The following is a 19,806-nucleotide window of genomic DNA, read 5'->3' on the forward strand; positions in this document are numbered from 1 at the left end:
TACCCTGGGGGCAGCTAGGTGGCACAGTAGATAAAGCACCGGCCCTGGATTCAGGAGAACCTGAGTTCAAATCCGGCCTCAGACACTTGACACTTACTAGCTCTGGGACCCTGGGCAAGTCACTTAATCCTCATTGCCCTGCCAGAAATAAAAAATTAAAAAAGAAAAGATTCCCTGGCTAGGGCAAGGCAACTGGAGCTTTGTCCCAGGGCTCCAAATTTAGAAAGAACCGACAGCACTTGCAGAGTCTTTCAGCAGCATAGAAGCAACAGCATTTGCCACTTAGTTAGCAAGAAAATTGAGTTAAAATAGGAAGCTAGCAGATGGCAGCTGGAGTGAGTTTCTTCCCACCCCACCTCTGCCTTGCTTTTCATTGTGACAGGCTGTTGGGGTCTCTGTCTCTCTACCACATGGTAGCATCTACCTCCCCTTCCTCAGCTAAGATTGTGCTTCGTGTTGCTTGTCCCTGATAGTTACAGCTGGGGCCTGATGCCTGTCTGCCTTAATCAAACAAAACGTATTTATTAAGTGCCTACTATGTGCCTAGCACTGTGCTGAGTCAATTTATAAAGAACCTATTCCCTTAGCTCATAGTCCCAGTGTCCCAGATTCTTCCTGGGACCAGGGGCCGCAGTTGGGGTTCTAAGTCTGTTCAGGGAAAATTCAAGATGAGGAAAACTAGGGGGGAAAGGAGGATGAGCTATGATTGCAGATTTCTTCCCCCTGATATTGTTGTTTATTCATCAACTGGTGTCCAGCTCTTCATGACCTCATGGTCCATAGCATACTAGGACCTTCACTATCTCCTGAAATCTGCTGAAACTCATGTTTGTTGCTTTCATGACACCATCTATCCATTTTATCTTCCATTGTCCCTTTCTCCTTTTGCCTTTAATCTTTCCCAACATCAAGGTCTTTTCCAATAAGTCCTGTCTTCTCATGGTGTGGCCAAAGTATTTAAGCTTCAGCTTCAGTATTTGTCTTTCCAATACATGATCTGAATTACTTTAAGTATTGCCTGATTTGACCTTCTTGCTCTCCAAGGGACTCTCAGAAATCTTCTCCAATACCACAACTTGAAAGCATCAGTTCTATGGTACTCAGCTTTTCTTATAGTCCAACTCTCACAGCCATATATCACTACTGGAAAAACCATAGCTTTTACTTTAAGGACCTTTGGTGGCAAGGGGTTGTCTCTGCCTTTTGGTATGCTGTCCAGATTTGCCATGGCTTTCCTTCCAAGGAGCAAGCCGTATTTATTTATTTATTTACTTATTTACTTATTTATTTATTTATTTGTTCGTTCGTTCGTTCGTTCGTTCGTTTGTTTATTTCATGGCTACAGTCACCATATGCACTGATCTTGGAGCCCAAGAATATAAAATCTGAAACTGCTTCCATTTCTTCTCCCTCTGTTTGCCAAGAAGTGATGGGACCAGTTGTTGTTGTTGTTGTTGTTGTTGTTGTTGTTGTTGTTGTTGTCGTTGTATGTCAAGCCTCTTCCCCCTGAGGCCTTCCCCTAAGGAGAGGTTATAATGTGCTGGGATGTCTAGAAAAAACTTCCTGGAGGAGGGAGTCCTGGAAGGATGGGTAGGATATAGGCAGAGAGAAAAAGGAAAGGCAATCTGGTTAGAAAGAAAGGTGTGGAAGTGGGCAGAGTAGTTTGTTCTGACCAAAAAAGTGAATGCTGGTCAAGTGAACCAGAGGCTTCCTATAGGTAAACTAGGGGAAACTAAAAGATGTGAACTGGGGCCAAACTGTGAAGAGCTTTGAATGCTAGTCAAAGGGATTTGGATTTTCTCCCCTTATGTTCCTGTTGTTATCTTCCCTATTAAGTTGTAAAGCTCAAAGACGAAGGACTGCATCTTGCTCTTTAAGAGGCCTTAAGGATGCTGCTCTGAACCACAGCTGCCTTTAAGTGTTTGTTGAATAAATAATGTGACATGGAAGCCCCAGACAGTAAAACCAATGCAGTCTTAGGCTACGTGGATAGAAGTAATGTCCAGAATGAAAGGCACGATGGTCCTGCTAACTTCTTTTCCAGTTGGACCCGTTTCAGGCTTAATACATTTTTAGGAGTGAATGGAAAAAACCCATTTATTAAATGCTTGGCATGTGCCAAGCAGTGTGATAAGTGCTGGAGATACAAATATTAGGGTGGAGAAGGCCTCTGCTCTGAAAGGGCTTATCTCCTAACAGACAAGATGTGCAGATAGTCGTGTCCAGGGAGGTACAAGGAAGGTGAGTAGAGCCATAGGGGATCAGATCGTCATTTCCTTTCCAGTAGAGATGGCAGTATTGATTTAATGATGGATTTAGAACTGGAAGTAGGAAGAAAGGCAAGAGGAGGGCATATTCAGGAAGGCAAGGTCAGAAAGAAACAGGAAGAAGATGGCCAGAGAGTGTAAAGCAAAGCATGACTGGAGTCAGCCTAGATACGATGGGCCCATCAGGAAGAACGGTGAAGCTATGAGGCCTTGGGCCAGTCGATTAACTTTTTAGTACCTCCAAGCAACTCTTTAACATTATGGGAAAGTTGGTGGAGGGAATCTTTGTACAAGGAGATATCCATGCCAGTGAAATCACAAGTTCTCGTCTCATCCCGTCTCCCTTCCTCCCCACCCTAAAAATGAAAAGCTGAAGTATGTCTGAAGAAAGATGACCACAAGTGTTCAGGAATTTAAAACCATGTCCTGTCTATTTGTTGTCTCCCTATTAACATGTTTTCCTGGAGAGCAGTGACTGTCTCACTTGTCTATTTGTACCCCCAGCTAATAAGCAAAATGCTTTGTATGGAGCACTCACTTGATAAATTAATCTCCATTAATTAATTAATTAATTGGCTAACTAATTAATTCACATGAGGCTAGTTTGCAGAACTTGAACATGTTGAACCTAAAGAAAAGATGACACAGAGTGACCGTGATACACTAGCTGTCTTTAAGTATCTGTGGAAAAGGGCTGAGACTTGTTGTCTTGGCCCCAAAGAATAGAATGAAGAGAACCACAAGGCAAAGAGGCAGGTTGTAGGTTTGATGCAAAGAAAAACTTCATTATTAAAGCTATCCCAAAGTGGAGTGAGTCGCCTTGGGAATGAAAGAAAATGATTAAAAACTTAACTCTTCATGCTTGTATCAGGGGGTTTGCGTTTTTCTTTCATTCTCGATTAAGGGTGGGGGATAAAAAGGAGAGAAGGCAGATTTTTGCTTGTTGAAAAAAAGAAAATTTAATTTTACAAAAGAAAATGATTGAAAAAGCGTTTATTAAGCAAATACTATGTACCAAGGACTGTGATAAGACTCAGGATACGAGTAGAAAAGTGAGACGACCCCTGTTCTCAAGGGGCTCACACAGGGGAGATAGCACATACATGAGGGTTCATCTAAAGGGTTGATAAGGGACATAGTGGGTCTGCTCCACTAGAAGTCTTCAAGTGAAAGCTAGATGATCATTAGCTAGAGAAGTTCTACAAGAGATAACCATTCTAATATAGGTTGGACTAGGCACCCTCTGAGGTCCCTTTTGGTTCCTAGTTAGTGTCGCTGAGTTAAGGAATACATATCTGCCAGATAGATATGATAGGTGGATAGATAGATAGATAGCTTGATAGGTAGATAGGTAGGTAGATAGAAAGACAGACAGAGAGACAGACAGGCAGGCAGGCAGGCATGAAGATGGGTGTAGTAATATATGACAGCAAGATGCAGCTAGGTGGCACAATGGGTAGAATGTTGGACTTGGAGTCAGGAAGACCTGAGTTTAAATCTTGCTTCAGATACTTACAAGTTATGTGACCTTGGGCAAGTCATGTACCTTTGTCTGCCTTAGTTTTTTAATCTGTAAAATGGGGATAATAATAGCTCCTACCTCCCATGGTGGTTGTTAGGATCAAATGAGATATTTGTGAGTCTTAAAATGCTATATAAGTGCTGGCTATAATTATTATTATTATTTAAAATGGTCATAGAGGAGATTATGTGAAAGGTAGGCCATGGGGATCTAAGGGTGAGGAAATAGGTACAAAAATTTGTCTAAGGCAGGGGTTCTTAAACTTCTTGGCAGTCTGAGAAGCCTACACAAGCCTTCTCAGAATAATGTTTTTAAATAATTGAAAGAAATTACATATTTCAGTTAGAGGTTAATGAAAACAAAGACATATTTTCTTTCCTACCCAAGTTCACAGACCCCCTGAAATTTATCCATGGCTAAGAACCCTTGGTCTAAGGAGACAAGGAACAGGTAAAATACTTGATGAGAATTTTGGGAATCCAGGAATAACAAGTGCCTGTGTCATCTTTTGAATCAATAATCAATAAATGTTTCTTAAGTGCCTATCATGTGCCAGGCATCTCTAACCTATCTCCTTATACCTTCACAGCGCTCTCTGTCACCCAAATCCACATCTCCCCCACCATCCCCAGAGGTGAGTCCGTTGTCCCTCCCACTTTGACCACATGCTCAGCCTTTTCCAAATCCTACCTATACTCCACCACGCAGAGGATATTAGTTACATATTGGTACTTCATTCCTGTTCTATCTAGTCCATTGGATGAGAGAATCAAGGGACTAAGAATCTTCCTTACATGGGGACACAAGTTAGAGCTCATGATATCACTGGCTAGTTCTCTGTCTGTATAATCCAAGGAATGCATTCATGGCTTGGGCCAGTAGCTACCCTGATCAGTCTCTCCTGAGATCTCTCTGTTGTCATGGCCTTATTATAGAGCTTAGAAGGTAGAGTAGGGTGGGGGACTTGGGAGCTGTCCACATTGAGCTATTCTTCTCTGCCCAGGTGGTATGGCCAGAAAGCAGGTCACCAGGGATTGTGTCTCAGACCCCTGCACCCAGGACTAGTGGGACCCCCCGGAGCAGCCTGCCGCATTTCCATCGACCCGGTAGGTTTGACTGTCATCATCGATGCTTCATCTCCTCTAGACCTGGGTTTTTCTGATACTAGGCACCAAAAGCACAACCCTCTCCTTGAACAACAAGATGGGGGAATTGGGTAGGATCACCTCTGTAGAGCAGATTGGGAAATTTCCCATAGTACTAAGCTCACTAGGTGGTAGTTCCTAAGATTGGTGAGCCAGTGTTTTACCCCTCCCACTCAGAAAATGCCCGAAATGCAGGTTAACACCATTACCTTTCCCCAAGCCAATTACTGACTCTCTCCTTTGAAGTGGACACTTTTGTGCCTTGGATTCTATAGCAAGCCCGAGGAATTCCCTGCCACTTGCCCTTATTTTCATTTCATCTTGCTTCTTATTCACAGAGACAACTCGTGCAGAGCTTAACATTTACAAGAAACCACCCATCTACAAGCAGAGAGGTAGGATTTCCTCGGGCATGGGCATTAGGGGGTAGTGGGATGGTAAAGGAGTTAGGGTAGGGTGAAGGGAGCTTGGGCAGAGGGTGGGGTGGGTCATAGACAGGAAGAGGAAAGAGTATGGCTATGTGTTGTCAACTGTCTACGTTGCTCTTGGCCTTATAGAGTCTGTAGGAACAAGTCCACAGAGCAAACATCCCATTGAGGACCTCATCATCGAGTCATCCAAGTTCCCAGCAGCCCAGCCCCCAGACCCCAACCAGCCGGCTAAGATCGAAACTGACTACTGGCCATGCCCACCATCTCTGGCTGTTGTGGGTATGAGGGGGAGGGACTGGGAAGCTTCAGGGACCTTACTCACAAATTTCTTTTTGTTTCTACTTATCACTTCCATCTGTACTTTCCCTTCCCACCCCACCCCCAATTGAACCCTCACTTGTAAAACATTACTGATACCTGGACCACATCTGACACTGTAGACAATATCCCATCTATTCCCCAACTCTATAAGGAGGAAGGACGTGTTTCATAATCTGTTTTCCAGGATCTTGGGCCTCAGTAGTCCTCTTCCCCACAACCCAATGTTTCCCACCTCTTCTTCTTTTAAAAAAATGATATTTTATTTTTTCCAATTATATATAAAGATAAATTTTAACATTCATTAAAAAAATTTGAATTTCAAATTTTTTCCTCTTTACCTTCCCCCCTCCCTAAGATGGCAAGCAATTTGATATAGGTTATGTATGTGCAATCATGTAAAACATTTTCATATTAGTCATGTAGTGAAAAAAGAAACAGAACAAAAGAAAAAAACATGAAAAAATACAGAAAGTGAAAAATAGTATGCTTCAATATGCATTCAGACCCTATCAGTTCTTTCTCTGGATGTGGAGAGCATTTTTCATCATAAGTCCTTGGGATCATTGTGCCACTGAGAAGAGCTAAGTAGCTAATTGTCATACAATGTTGCTGTTACTGTGTACAATGTTCTCTTGCCCACTCTTTTTAAGACCTGTTCTACCACATCTTCCAGTGATCTCTCCCCTTTCTCTGTGTTCTTGTAGGCTGTCATTCATTTGTCTTTTACCATATATTGCTGTGTGTTCTTGTTAGGTATCTTATTGTCCCAAAATGTTGCTCTCTGAGGGCAAAGACAGGGTCATATATCTTTTTACCATCTCTCATAATGTTCTGCACAATATGTAGCATAGAGTAGGTGCTCAAGAAAACTTGGCTGAAAAAAAAAAGAAAAAGAAAAGAAAACTTGGCTGAGAGATTAACTGATGCACCTGACTCTTCAGTCAGTATTTTCTTTTTTTTTTCCAGATAATTTTTTTTTTTAATGTTTTTTTGTTTTTGTTTTGTTTTTTAGTGAGGCAATTGGGGTTAAGTGACTTGCCCAGGGTCACACAGCTAGTAAGTGTTAAGTGTCTGAGGCCGGATTTGAACTCAGGTACTCCTGACTCCCGGGCCAGTGCTCTATCCACTGCTCCACCTAGCTGCCCCTTTTTTCCAGATAATTAATTGATTGGTTGAATCTGTCTTATGTTTCTACACTAGGATCATTTCCCCAGATATTTCTCCTCTCTTCTCTACCTAGACCCTTCCTTATAAAAAAGAAAGAACAATCAAAGCAGACCAGCCAACATTCTTCTCTGTTTTCCAGAGACAGAATGGAGGAAGCGGAAGGCCTCTCGGAGAGGAGCAGAAGAGGAGGAGGAGGAGGAGGAAGACGATGACTCAGGGGAAGACATCAAGGCTCTAAGGGAGCGGCAGAAAGAGGAACTCAGTAAGGTAGCATCCCACTTGTTCCTGGGCCTCACGTCCATCTTTTCCCCTAAACCCTGTGGCAGCGCCCATCTGGCCCAGCCTGGAAAAGTGGCCCAGTTAGAATGTGTGAGGAAGGCTCTTTCCTGCCAAATGTTACATAATGTTCCTGGGGACAAGGAATGCCCTAAAAATACTGCCTGGACTCCGTACATTTTTTTTCTCCTGAAAAGGGACTTGAGAAAAAAAAGATGTTTGAACAGAAGCATAGACAGAGTGGGACTATTAGGGCCAGGGTAATAGCATCCTGAGCATTTGAAGGGATGAAGAATTGGACAGAGGACACAATCAGTCTCCAGGTTAGAAGGGATAGAAGGCACAGAGGCTCAATCTGCGCTTACTCCAGGAACTTTTTTGTTGTTGTTGTTGAGTCATTTCAGTCGTACCCAACTCTTCATGACCCCATGTGGGGTTTTCTTGGCATAGATACTGGAGTGGATTACCTTTTCCTTCTCCAGCGCCTTTTACAAATGAAGAAACTGAGGCAAACACGGTGACTTGCCTGGGGTCGCACAGCTAGTAAGTATCTGAGGCCAGATTTGAAATCAGGAAGATGAGTCTTCCTGATTCTAGGCCCAGTGCTCTATCTATTGTGCACCCAGCTTCAGGGGCACAACCCAATTAAATTTGACAACATTTATTAAGTACCTACTGTGTAGAAGGCATTGTACCAGATATTTGGGATACCAAGACGAAAAAAAGGAAAACAGAAATAGCCCCTGCCCTCCAGGGGCTTGTATTCTACTGTGTGCTGGGGAGGAGGGAGGAAAGATACCATATGTACACAAATAAATACAACGTAATTTAAAGAGGGAGAAGTATTAGTAATTGTGGGGTGTAGGGCAGGTATCAGGTGAGACCTAGTATGAGAGTGGGTATAAAACTATGTTTTGAAGGAACCTAGGGATTTTACAAGGCTGACATGAAGAGTTGGGAGCATATGATTGTCAAGTGGGACAAAGGCACAAAGACCTCTGCTTCTGTTCTCTGATCCATGGGTGAGGGTAAGAACAGAAAAGGGGGGAAAGGTATGAGGTCCTTCTATTAGCCAGAGCAGAGCCCATGTCCTATCCTCACGGGGGTCAAAAGCTATGATGCAGGAGATCATGGGACAAAAACAAGAGAGTAGATCAGGTCCAGGGGCACCCACAAGAATTCCCCATCTATGCCTGGCATGGCACTTGCTGAGCCCCCAGATCTATTCCTGCTAGAAATGCAACAGAGGAATCCCAAACATCAGGATTCACTAACAGTTTTCCTCTTCCAGGTCACCTCCAACTTGGGGAAGATGATCCTGAAGGAGGAGATGGAAAAATCCCTGCCCATTCGTAGGAAAACCCGCTCCCTGCCTGACCGAACACCCTTCCATACTTGTAAGTTTTGTCGAGGGAACCCTAGATCCCAAGCCTCCCACTCAGGACAAAGAGCCAGAATCAATAAATACTCCCACAAATACTCACGACAGTACTTGGACCAGGGATCTGGTCTTCTGTATGTCAGCAACAAGACTCAGCACTATTGAGTACTTAAGACAATCTACCAAGCACATTGGGGTACTGGGGAACACACAAGAAAAGAAGAAAAGTTGCTTTCCCTGCTCTCCAGAAAGTCACGCTCACATAGGGGAGGGAGGAAAGACAGACACAAGAAAAACAATATTGGACGACAAAAGATATTCTGTAAGTGAGGGCTAACTTGTGAGCCGTGAGCTATACAAGTGGCACAGCGTTACAGCTGGAGCAACCAGGGGACCCATCAGTAAATAATACAAAATAGGTGGGATTTATGTGGCCTTTAATGCCTGCAAAGTGCTTCACCTAAAAAGGAGGGGGGGGGGCTATTATTATTCCCATTTTACAGATGAGGAAACTAAAGCAAAGGGTGGTTAAGTGACTTGCCCAGGGTGAAACAGCTAGTTAAGTGTCTGAAGCAGAATTTGAATTCAGATCTTCCTTTTGTAAAATCCAATGCTCTGTGTTGCCTGAAACAACAAACATGAATGAATGTATGAATGAATGAATGAAATTTGAACTTTTAGATATCTTTTGTATTTGGATCACCCTTATTTCTGAATATTCTCCTCCTCCCTATCTGCCCCCATCCAGTGAATCATCCCCTAGTAATAAAGAAAGAATATATATACAAACATATATATGTATATATGTATGTATACGTGTGTATGTATGTATGTGTGTATATATATATATATATATACACACAGTTCAGTAAAACTAACAGATCAACTAAGACTAGTAGTATATGTAATGTTCCATACTCAGTCAGTTCCCTTTCTCTACTAGGAAGGAAGAAAGGTACACATTTTCGACTCTTTTTGTGGCCAAACTCAACAAAGATTTAAGTCTACTATGCACTTGTATTGTACTGGGTGCTGGAAAAGATACAAAGAGAGATAAAGTGTGGCTCCTAACAATTCTCCATCTGACTCTAACACACAAGTCATTCCATCTCTCTTTCTGCCTTACCCCCTCCCAAACCTTTGCCTAAATAGGACCTCCAATCCTTCCATCCCTCAATACTTCCTCAAGCCATTACCCCTTTTCTGACCTTACTTTCCTCCCTTTCTAGTGTTGACCAATTGAACTCTTCCCTGTCTGTCTTCTACCCTCCAAACTTTGCTTCCTTATCCATCTGCCATTCATGCCCTGCCAAACCCCAACCTTGGATTAGTCTTACCATCAGCTTCCTCCGATCCTATTAACATGCTAATGAGTGAAGCTGGAGGATATCACAAAACTGAGCTAATAGGGTCCACTAGGAATTTATATCTAACCTCTTTCTTTCTTTCTTTCTTTTTTTTTTTTTTTTTGTGGGGCAATGAGGGTTAAATGACTTGCCCAGGGTCACACAGCTAATAAGTGTCAAGTGTCTGAGACCGGATTTGAATTCAGGTACTCCTTGTGGGGACCAATTTTTAATTGGGGAGTGTTAGCTAAGCAGCTCGCCGAAATATTGGGGCAAGGAAGGAGACCAGCAGCCTCCCTCAAAACAGAGCAGGATTTATTTAACAAGAACAAACTTAAAAAAAATTAAAAACACAAACAGGAGAATCCAGGACCGGCGCTTTATCCACTGCGCCACCGAGCTGCCCCCTATCTTATCTAACCTCAAATGGGCCCTCACTGCAGCAAGGCAATTTTTTTACTCCCTATCCTATCCCACTCCTCATATAGGCTTTCCCAAACCATTTTTCTCTCTAGGCCTCCCACACTTCTCTCTCTGGTCCCCTCCTTAGCTGAGAAAATAAGATCCATTTGCTGTGAGCTTCTTCTTCTCTTTTCTTCAATTCAAAATCTCTCCACATCACCCTCCTCCTTTACTACAGTCTCTGATAACAAAATAACCCTTCCCATCAATCAAGGCCAGCCCCTCCATGTGTGCCCTTCATTCCATTCTGTCTTGTATGATTACCCTCTCAATCATACTCCATTTTTCTTCCTAATCTTCAATCTTTCCCTAACTACTGCTTCCTTCCCTGCTGCCTACAAGACTCCCCAATCCTTTTTTTTAAAAAAAATCTTCAATAGATCCTTCTGCAGTAGAATTTACCCTTCCAGTGGACCATATCAGAGGACATGATACTCTCAGATCTTACAACTTCCCTCACTTTCTCAGTCAGACTCCTAGAAAAAGCTGTCTACGGTCCTTGCCTCCACTTTTCTCACTCACTACTCAGCCCTTTGCAGTCTGGCTTCCTACTTCATTACTTAATTGAAATTGCTCTCTCCAAAGTTACAAATGATATCTTAATTGCCAAATCCCATGTTTTTTTTTTCACAGTACTCATCCTTTGTGACATTTAGGCAGAATTTGACACTGTTAAACTACTCTTTCCTCCTGGATACTTCTCTGAATTTTCATGACTACTTTCTCTTGGTTCCTTTTTTCCATGTCCAAAGACTCCTTCTTGGTCTACTTTGCTGGCTCGTTGTCCATTTCACACATACCCCCAATTATGAGTGTACCTCTTCTCTTCTGTCAGTCAGTCAAATAGCGCTTGCTATGCTATCTACTATATACTGTATTTACTGTGTGCCAAGCACTGAGAATATAAATACAGTAGAAAGAAAAACAGTCCCTGAGCTCATGAAGCTTATATTCTAATGGGAGGAAAACAACACATAAAAGGAGTCTGAAAAGCAGAGAGGAGGTGACAAGAAGAGTACCCTGCCTCTGGGGCCTGGTAAAGGAAGACCAGGGTGTAGCTTGGAGATGACCTTTTCAGATCTCACGGGTTTAATTATCATCTCTATGCAGACACTTGTACATATATGTGTATATATGTGATATATATACAAATATAATACATATATACACATACACATACATACATACATACATACATATTTATACATATACATACACACATATCCCGGTCTCTCTCTTGAAATTCAGTACAGAATCACCAGCTGCTTTTCTGACATTTCAAACTAGATGCCACATAAACATCTCCAACTCAGTATGACTTGTCAGGTCCTCCCAACCCTTCCCTTTTTAAGAGCATCCCTATATTCCCAACCTCAGGCTTAGCCTCATTTTCTCACTCTTACTCATCTCATGTTTATAACTAGTTGCCAATCTTGTTATTTCTATCTCTGTAATATCTCTCTCCCCCATTATCTTCTCACCGCTCACAAGCTGCCATGCTCGTTCAGGCTTCATTACCCCTTATCTGAACTTTTGCCTTAAGTCTTTCCCCACTCCAATCTTCTACTTCACAGCCAGTAGAATTTTTCACATGGCACTCCTCTACTCAAATAAACTCCATTGGTTCCCTACCGATCCTAGGTTAAAATTTCAATTCTGTGGAGCTTTTAAAAGACCTTCATAATCTGACCTCGATCTCCCTTTTTCAGCTTCATTATACAGTTTTTCCATCCCTGTACTCCAGACAGCTAGGTGGTACAGTGAATAGAGCTAGAATTAGGAAGACCTGAGTCTAAAAATGGCCTCAGACATTGACTAGCTGTGTAACTTTGAGCAAGTCATTTAACCACTGTCTGCCTCAGTTTTTTCATCTGTAAAATGGAGGTAATAATAGCAACTGCCTGACAGGTTGTTGTGAGGACTAAATAAGGTAATATCTGTGAAGTGTTTCACAAACCTTAAAGCACCATATCAGTGCTAGCTGTTATGGTGATCAAGACAAACTGCCCTTCTTCCTCTTCCTCACATACTTTGTTACATCCCTGGTCTTGGTCCTCTTGTACTGGCTTTCTTCCATGCCTAGAATCAATCATTCCCTCAATTCTGACTCATGGAAACAATCTCTTCCTTCAAAAGGCTGAGCTCAAGCATCACCTACGGAAGCTTTTCTATACATATACACAGAGCTGCTAATGTCTCCCTCTCCCCACTACTTTTTATTAATTTTGTATTTATTCCCCCATATGCTTATTTTTATACATGCTGTCTTCCCATTGGAATGTAATTTCTTTCAGGGAAGAAAATATTCCATTTTTAACTTTGCATCTCTAGTTCCTAGAACAGAATGGCACATGGTTGTTTGTTGTCGTTCAGTTGTTTTTCAGTAACGTTAGACTCATTGTGACCCCATTTGGGGTTTTCTTGGCTAAGATATGGAGTGATTTACCATTTTCTTCTCCAGCTCATTTTATAGATGAGAAACTGAGACAAAGGGTCACACAACTAGTGAGTGTCTGAGGCTAGATTTGAATTCAAGGAAGATGAGTCTTTCTGACTTCAAGCCTGGCACTCTATTCACTGTATCAGCTAGCTTCCCCTGGCACATAGTAAGGACTTAATAAAATGCCTATTAATTGGTTAATTCAGTGATTCTTTTCTTCAATGAGCTTATTGCCTTTTTTTTTTCCAAATGAAAATCCACCTTTTCTCTTCCCCACCCCCACCCTTGAGAAAGCAAGAAAAACAAACTCCCTATAAACAAAACAAATCCCTATATTGGCCATGTCCCATTCCCACCCTCACCCCGCTCCTTCCACCAAATGTTTCAGTCTACACTATGAGTCTATCACCAGATGGGTAGCATGTTTCTTCATGAGTCCTTTAGAATGAGAGTTCATTATTGCATTGATCAGTGTTCCTAAGTTTTTCATAGTTGTTTGTTTTTTAAATATTGTTGTCACTGCAAAAATTGTTCTCCTGCTTCTGTTCCCTTTACTTTGCATCAGTTCATACAACTCTTCCCAAGTTTCTCTGAAACCATTTCCTTGATCATTTCTTGCAGAACAATAGTATTTCATCCCATTCATATACCATAACTTGTTCAGTCATCCTCCAAAAGATGTCTGAGTACCCCCTCAATTTCTAATTCTTTTTTTTTGTGGGGGGGGGCAATGAGAGTTAAATGACTTGACCAGGGTCACACAGCTAGTAAGTGTCAAGTGCATGAGGCTGGATTTGAACTCAAGCCCTCCTGAATCCAGGACCAGTACTTTATCTACTGTGCCACCTAGCTTCCCCCTCAATTTCTAATTCTTTACCACTACAAAAAGAGCTGTTATAAATATTTGTTATGTATATGGACCTTTCCCTCTACTTTCTGATTTCTTTCAGGTATAGACCTAGTAATGGTATCACTGACTCCAAGAGTATGTACAATTTAATAGCTTTTAGAACATATTTCCAAATTGCTTTCTAGAATAACTAAACCAGTTCATATCTTAACCCAAAGTGCCCATTTTTCCACAGCTCTTCCTATATTTGTCATTTTCCATTTCTTTAAACTTTGCCAATCTGAGGGGTATAATGTAGAGCTTTAGAGTTATTTTAATTTGCATTTCTCTAATTGTTCCCACTTTTTTTATTATTTCCCTGAGATTCTTGACCATTTGTTCTTCTGGGTGACTTTTGTTATTTTTTTTTCTAGTTCTACAAAGTAATGACTGACATGGCATGAAATAAATTAATTAATTGAGGTAGCGTTGTCATTTAGATAATTTTTTCATAGGGCTATTGATAGATTGAATTGTTTACTCTGAAAACTGCCTGTTTGTATCTTTTAACTATTAATTGGGGGCAGCTAGGTGGCTCAGTGGATAAACCACTGGCCCTGGATTCAGGAGGACCTGAGTTCAAATCTGGCCTCAGACACTTGACACTTACTAGCTGTGTGACCCTGGGCAAGTGATTTAACCTCAATTGCCTCACCAAAAAAAAAAAAAAAAAAAAAACCAACAAAAAAAACCCTCCTGTTTATCAATTGAGGAATGGCTCTTCTTTTTATAAATTTGAATCATAGAAATGAGACCATTATCAGAGATACTTGCTGCAAATGTCTCCCTGCCCCAACCATTAACCTGCTTCTCTCCTAATTTTAGCTAAATTGGTTTTGTGCAAAAACTTTAATCTTATGTAATAAAAATTGTCCATCTTACCTCCTTTGATTCTATCTCATTTGGTCATGAGTTCCTCCTTAGATCTGACAGATAAATTTTTACCTTGTCATGTACCCATTTGGAGCTTATCTTGGTATGTGTTATGAGATATTAGTCTCTAACAATTTTCTGCCAGTTTGCATTTTTCCCAAGTTTTTGTCAAATAGGGAGATCTGGCCCCAGTAGCTGGGATCTTTGGGTGTATCAAATATGAGGCTACTGTGCTTGTTTCCTTCTGTATGCTTTTTTGCCTAGTATGTTCCATTGATAAACCTCTCTATTTCTTAACCAGTACCAAATTATTTTGATTATTATTGCTTTGTAATATATTGAGATCTGGTACTTCTATCCCCCTTCCTTCCCCCTTTTTTTCCATTATTTCCCTTGAGATTGTTGATCTTTTGTTCCTCCAGATGAATTTTGTTATTATTTTTTCTAGTTCTATCAAGTAAGACTTTGGTAGTTTGATTGGTATGGAACAAATAAGTAAATTAATTGAGGAAGCATTGTCATTTTTATTATATTGGCTCAGCCTGCCTGTGAGTAATTAATATTTTTCCATTTATTAAGATCTGCATTTATTTGTGTAAAGAATTTTTTGTAGTTGTGTGCATATAGTTCCTATAGTTCCTACCTTGGAAAGTAGACTACAGAGTGTTTCATATTTAATTATTTTAAATGGAATTTCTCTTTCTATTTCTTCCTGTTGGATTTTGCTGACAAAATATAGACATTTTGATGATTCTGTGGGTTTTTCCATATCCTGCAACTTTACTAGAGTTGTTAATTGTTTCAGCTTTTTAAGAAAAGTAACTCTTCAGGCTTCTTTAAGTAAACTATCATATCATCTTCAGAAAGTGATAATTTTCTTTCCTTTTTGCTTATACTTATTCACTCAATTTCTTTTTCTTGTCTTATTGCAGCCAGCATTTCTAGCACTATATTGAATAGTGATAATGATAATGGACAACCTTACTTTACCCGATTATTAGAAAGACCTCTAGTTTATCTCTATTATAGACAATGCTGGTTCTTTGTTTTAGATAGAAACTATTATTATTAAGGAAAGATCCATTTATTACTTCCTAATTATTGCTTCCTAATTTGTGTGTGTGTGTGTGGGGGGGGGGTTAATGAGGGTTAAGTGACTTGCCCAGGGTCACACAGCTAGTAAGTGTCAAGTGTCTAAGGCCGGATTTGAACTCAGATCCTCCTGAATCCAGGGTTAATGCTTTATCCACAGCTCCACCTAGCTGCCCCGTCCTAATGTTTTTAACAGGAATAGATGTGAGCTTATTATCTAATAGGGGAATAAGATGCAAAACCAGATAACTATAATACACAATGTCACACAACAAATGAATTAAAGGGAAGACAAATGCTAATTACTAATATGGAGGATTAAAGAAGCCTTCCTGGAGGAAGTCTTATTGAGGATAAGCTCTAAAACCTATATAAGGATTCAGTGGGCAAAGATGAGAGGGAAGGCATTCCAAGAAGAGAGAGTAGCCTAAGAGAATCCAGTGTGTGTTGGGGAAGAAAGAGGTGACTGGTGCTCTCAGGTGAATTGAAGCTTAGAAATAGGGAATAATGTGGAGTAAAACAACATAAAGCTGGAGAGATACTGTAATACCAGATTGTGTAAGACCTACAAGGCCGGGCGAAGGACTTTGAATTAAACAAATGCTAAACTAGAATTCAGTTTTATAGAGCAAAGCAAGGTAAGGCAAAGCAAGACAACAACATTTACAAAGCTCTTACCCTGTAGGTTTGACATGACCAGAGGCATAAGGAAGGCTGTAGGGATTTGATGGGATTTGAGCAGGGTTTAGAAAGGTGGTTGGGATTTGAAGAGGTAAAGGGAAACAAGGCAGGCATCTCAAACATTCCTTAAGAATTTGTCTCTTGGGGCAGCTAGGTGGCACAGTGGATAGAGCACCAGCCCTGGATTCAGGAGGACCTGAGTTCAAATCTAGTCTCAGACACTTAACAATTACTAGCTGTGTGACCTGGGCAAGTCACTTAACCCCAATTGCCTCAAAAAAAAAAAAAAGAATCTGTCTCTTTTTAGTGTGGGTGGGAGAAGAGAGGAGGGGAAAGGTGGTAGATATGAGATATAAACCAAAGGGGGCTCTACTCCTTCTAGTAGCTACCTGCTATGTGACAGTTTTATGGCCTCCTGTTGTCTTCTAGCCTCGCATGCAGGAACATCCAAGTCTTCCTCACTCCCAGCCTATGGCCGGACCACTCTCAGCCGGGTAAGGCTCCAAGATGTGAAAGTTAGAAGACAGGGGAATGAGTGAGGGATGCCTGTCCAATCATTTGGGGACAGGGGAAAATTCAAATGAGAAACCCTCCTAGATCTTCCTCTGACCCTATTGTGTCCTTTCCAGCTACAATCGACAGAGTTCAGTCCATCAGGGAGTGAAGCAGGAAGTCAAGGTGAGCAAAGGAAGATGGGGCCCTGGTGACTGGGGAGGGAGGCACCAGCAGGCCCCTTGAGAGGCCTATGCAATCACTAATTTCCCTTTCAGAAGAAAGTTGTGGTGAAGTGGGGATGGGGAGTAAAAGTTGGGGGAACCTGGGTCAAGTAAAAGGTCTGGAGAGCCTGCTTGGTCCCAGGGTTCTCTCTGAACAACGGCTGTTTTCCTCCACAGGCCTTCAGGTGAGTGGTCTCTGAAGGGGAACACGATCCCTGCCAGGAAGCTGGAGTTCCTAGGATGTGTCAGCTGGGAGGTGGGAGGGAATGAGGGCCTCAAGAGCTGACTGATGAAGAGGAGACAAGCCCAGGGTAGGGCTGGGGAAGTCTCCCCTCCCCACTCTGGCTCATGGCGGCTTTGGTCCCCTGCAGAATGGAGAGGGCCAGAGGGGGAGGATGGACCGGGGAAACTCCCTGCCTTGTGTGCTGGAGCAGAAGGTGAGGGGCAGAGCCAGGGAGCTTCTTTCTGGGCCTGGAGGGTTGGGGGAAATAAGGCAATCAGAAAATGGGAGGAGGGGCTGGGTAAGTGCTGGGCTAGACCTGGAAGGACAACAGGGGAGATGGGTGGACATGAGGGGGAAATGGCATGAGCCCCAAATATACCCTGAATGTTGATAAGAAGTACTGGGGATTTGGGTACTTTGAGACTAACAAAGTCTTAGAAACCCAAGAGTCTTTCTCCCCCAACCCTCAACCCTCAGCAGATTTATCCCTATGAGATGCTGGTGGTGACCAACAAGGGACGTTCCAAGCTGCCTCCGGGTGTGGACAGGATGAGGCTGGAGGTATGCAAGACCAGACTACTGGTTGGCATTAGGGGAGGAGTGCTGCACAGGGGACATGCTGGGTCCAAGTGCAAGACAACCCAGCTGGTTGGCAAGGTCTCAGATAAAGCCGTCTGCATATTTTTCTTTAAGATACCCCTGTGTGGTTTCCCTTTACAGAGACACCTATCAGCGGAAGACTTCTCCAGGGTGTTTGCCATGTCTCCTGAGGAATTTGGCAAGCTGGCTCTGTGGAAACGCAATGAACTCAAGAAGAAGGCCTCTCTCTTCTGATTGCCCTCACCCTCTCTTTGACCCAGCCCCAAACACCTGCTTCAGGGCTTTGGACATTGGAGTTGTGGGATCCCAAAGTACCTTCTTTCCCTGCTGAGTGGGAACAACCACCTCTTAGGGAAGTGGAGGAGTTGGGTGAAGAAGAGGTAGACACGGTACCGTAGGGCAGAGGGGAAGAAGATGGGGAAAGCTAGAGCCTCTAAAGGTCATGGGCCTAGCTACCAGAGACTTTCTCTCACCCAGTGATGGTTCTAGGTTGACCCTACCTCCTTTCATCACTCCTACTTTCCCACTATACGAAGCAGACCCTGGTACAAAAAGGGTTAATGTTTGCCCTGATTGAGGGCCCAGACCCCACTCCTGCCACCACATCCAGGTATCAAAGGCTTAACATTTGCCCAAATCAGGTACTAAGAAGTGGGCTAACAGAAGGGAGGGGGAGGGATGAAAGAAGAGAGAAGATGGAAGACAAACACAGATAACTGCAGGATTCTTAATGTGGTGTCTCCAAGCACTCTCCAAACTCTGATAGTTCCCCTTCCACTGGGACTCCCCTAGAGGCTGCTGGAGTCCTGACCCCAAGCTGAGGAGCTTTCTTTTAGCTCAATCTATACCTTTCCCCGCTACCCCAAGCTCTGGAGCCTCTTGTGACAGCCCTTTGGCTTCCCCCATGCCCTGGGGATATTCTCAGCACAACCTCTCCCTCCATCAACAGCCTCAAATCAGAGCCTGATAAAATCCTGGTTTGCAGCAGCACCCCAGCCACTGGGGACAAGCTCCAGGGAAGCTTTCACATGTCCCTGCTGCCAGGCCTCTTACAGCCACCCACTCATCCCACATTGAGCTCTTAAAAGAATGTAATTTATTGGGGCACCCCCTAGTTGCTCTTCCCACACAATCCACCACCTCCCCCCATCCTCATGATCACCCTACACAACACTCCTGCCTTCTCATCTCTACACACATATATATATATATATATATATATGTATATATATATATATATATATTTTTTTTCTGCTTGGGCCTGGGCTCTTCCTCCCCAGACTGTGGCCTTCTTGACCACTCTGTTTGTGATAATGCTGGGGATAGTGGAGGGAGAGAGGGAGCTGGAACTCTGATTGGAATTAAATCACTGGATCAGGCCCCCAGGTCTACTAGTTCTTTATGGGATATCGATGTCTGGGGAAAGGGGAAGGACTGGATGTAAGCTCAGTATGAGAGAGGGTGCATTCCCATCGATGCCAGGATCCAGGTAATGTCATTGCTCTAAGCATCAGCATCTGCACAATCTCAACACAGTAGAATGAGCACAACACTGGGGACTCGAGTTCTTTTTAGTTCTAGATTTGCTGTGAATTTACTGCATAATCTTGAACAAATCATCTCCCCGGCACCTTAGTTTCCTTCACCATCAATGAGGGGATTAAGCTAGATGAATAATAGCTCACATTTAAAACAACAACACTTTCCTCACAACAACTCAGTGAGATAAGTAATGCAAGGACTGGCCCAATTTATAGGTGAAGAAACATAGAGTGGTGCCTCTTTTTGTATACCCAGCACTTAGCACAGTGGCACATAATAGACACTTAATAAATGTTTATTGATTGACTGAAGTGACTTGCTCAAGGTTAATAATAAGATCATAATAGTTGGCATTTATATATTGCTCTAAGGTTTGCAAAGCACTTTACAAATATTTCATTTGATCCTCATAGCAACACTAGGAGGTCAGTG

General features: G+C 42.4%; 1 protein-coding gene across 9 annotated transcripts in view; it reads left to right on the plus strand.

Moving 5' to 3' along the window:
• The window catches only part of DMTN (dematin actin binding protein), a 49,027-nt gene extending 29,815 nt beyond the window's left edge, over nucleotides 1–19,212 (plus strand). For 4 of the 9 annotated variants that reach the window (XM_043986077.1, XM_043986083.1, XM_043986078.1 and 1 more), the window contains 12 exons: nucleotides 4,379–4,423; nucleotides 4,793–4,895; nucleotides 5,273–5,329; nucleotides 5,492–5,644; nucleotides 6,993–7,120; nucleotides 8,421–8,526; nucleotides 16,723–16,787; nucleotides 16,923–16,971; nucleotides 17,187–17,194; nucleotides 17,381–17,446; nucleotides 17,710–17,793; nucleotides 17,953–19,212. In XM_043986077.1, the coding sequence (XP_043842012.1) occupies nucleotides 4,379–4,423; nucleotides 4,793–4,895; nucleotides 5,273–5,329; nucleotides 5,492–5,644; nucleotides 6,993–7,120; nucleotides 8,421–8,526; nucleotides 16,723–16,787; nucleotides 16,923–16,971; nucleotides 17,187–17,194; nucleotides 17,381–17,446; nucleotides 17,710–17,793; nucleotides 17,953–18,066 (978 nt within the window). In that variant the 3' untranslated portion in view covers nucleotides 18,067–19,212. The remainder of the gene's footprint in view (nucleotides 1–4,378; nucleotides 4,424–4,792; nucleotides 4,896–5,272; nucleotides 5,330–5,491; nucleotides 5,645–6,992; nucleotides 7,121–8,420; nucleotides 8,527–16,722; nucleotides 16,788–16,922; nucleotides 16,972–17,186; nucleotides 17,195–17,380; nucleotides 17,447–17,709; nucleotides 17,794–17,952) is intronic. The other 5 variants (XM_043986079.1, XM_043986085.1, XM_043986082.1 and 2 more) reach the window with 3 other exon arrangements.
• The last annotated feature ends 594 nt before the right edge of the window (nucleotides 19,213–19,806 follow it).

This window comes from Dromiciops gliroides, chromosome 2, assembly GCF_019393635.1.
Source record: "Dromiciops gliroides isolate mDroGli1 chromosome 2, mDroGli1.pri, whole genome shotgun sequence".
NCBI lineage: Eukaryota > Metazoa > Chordata > Mammalia > Microbiotheria > Microbiotheriidae > Dromiciops > Dromiciops gliroides.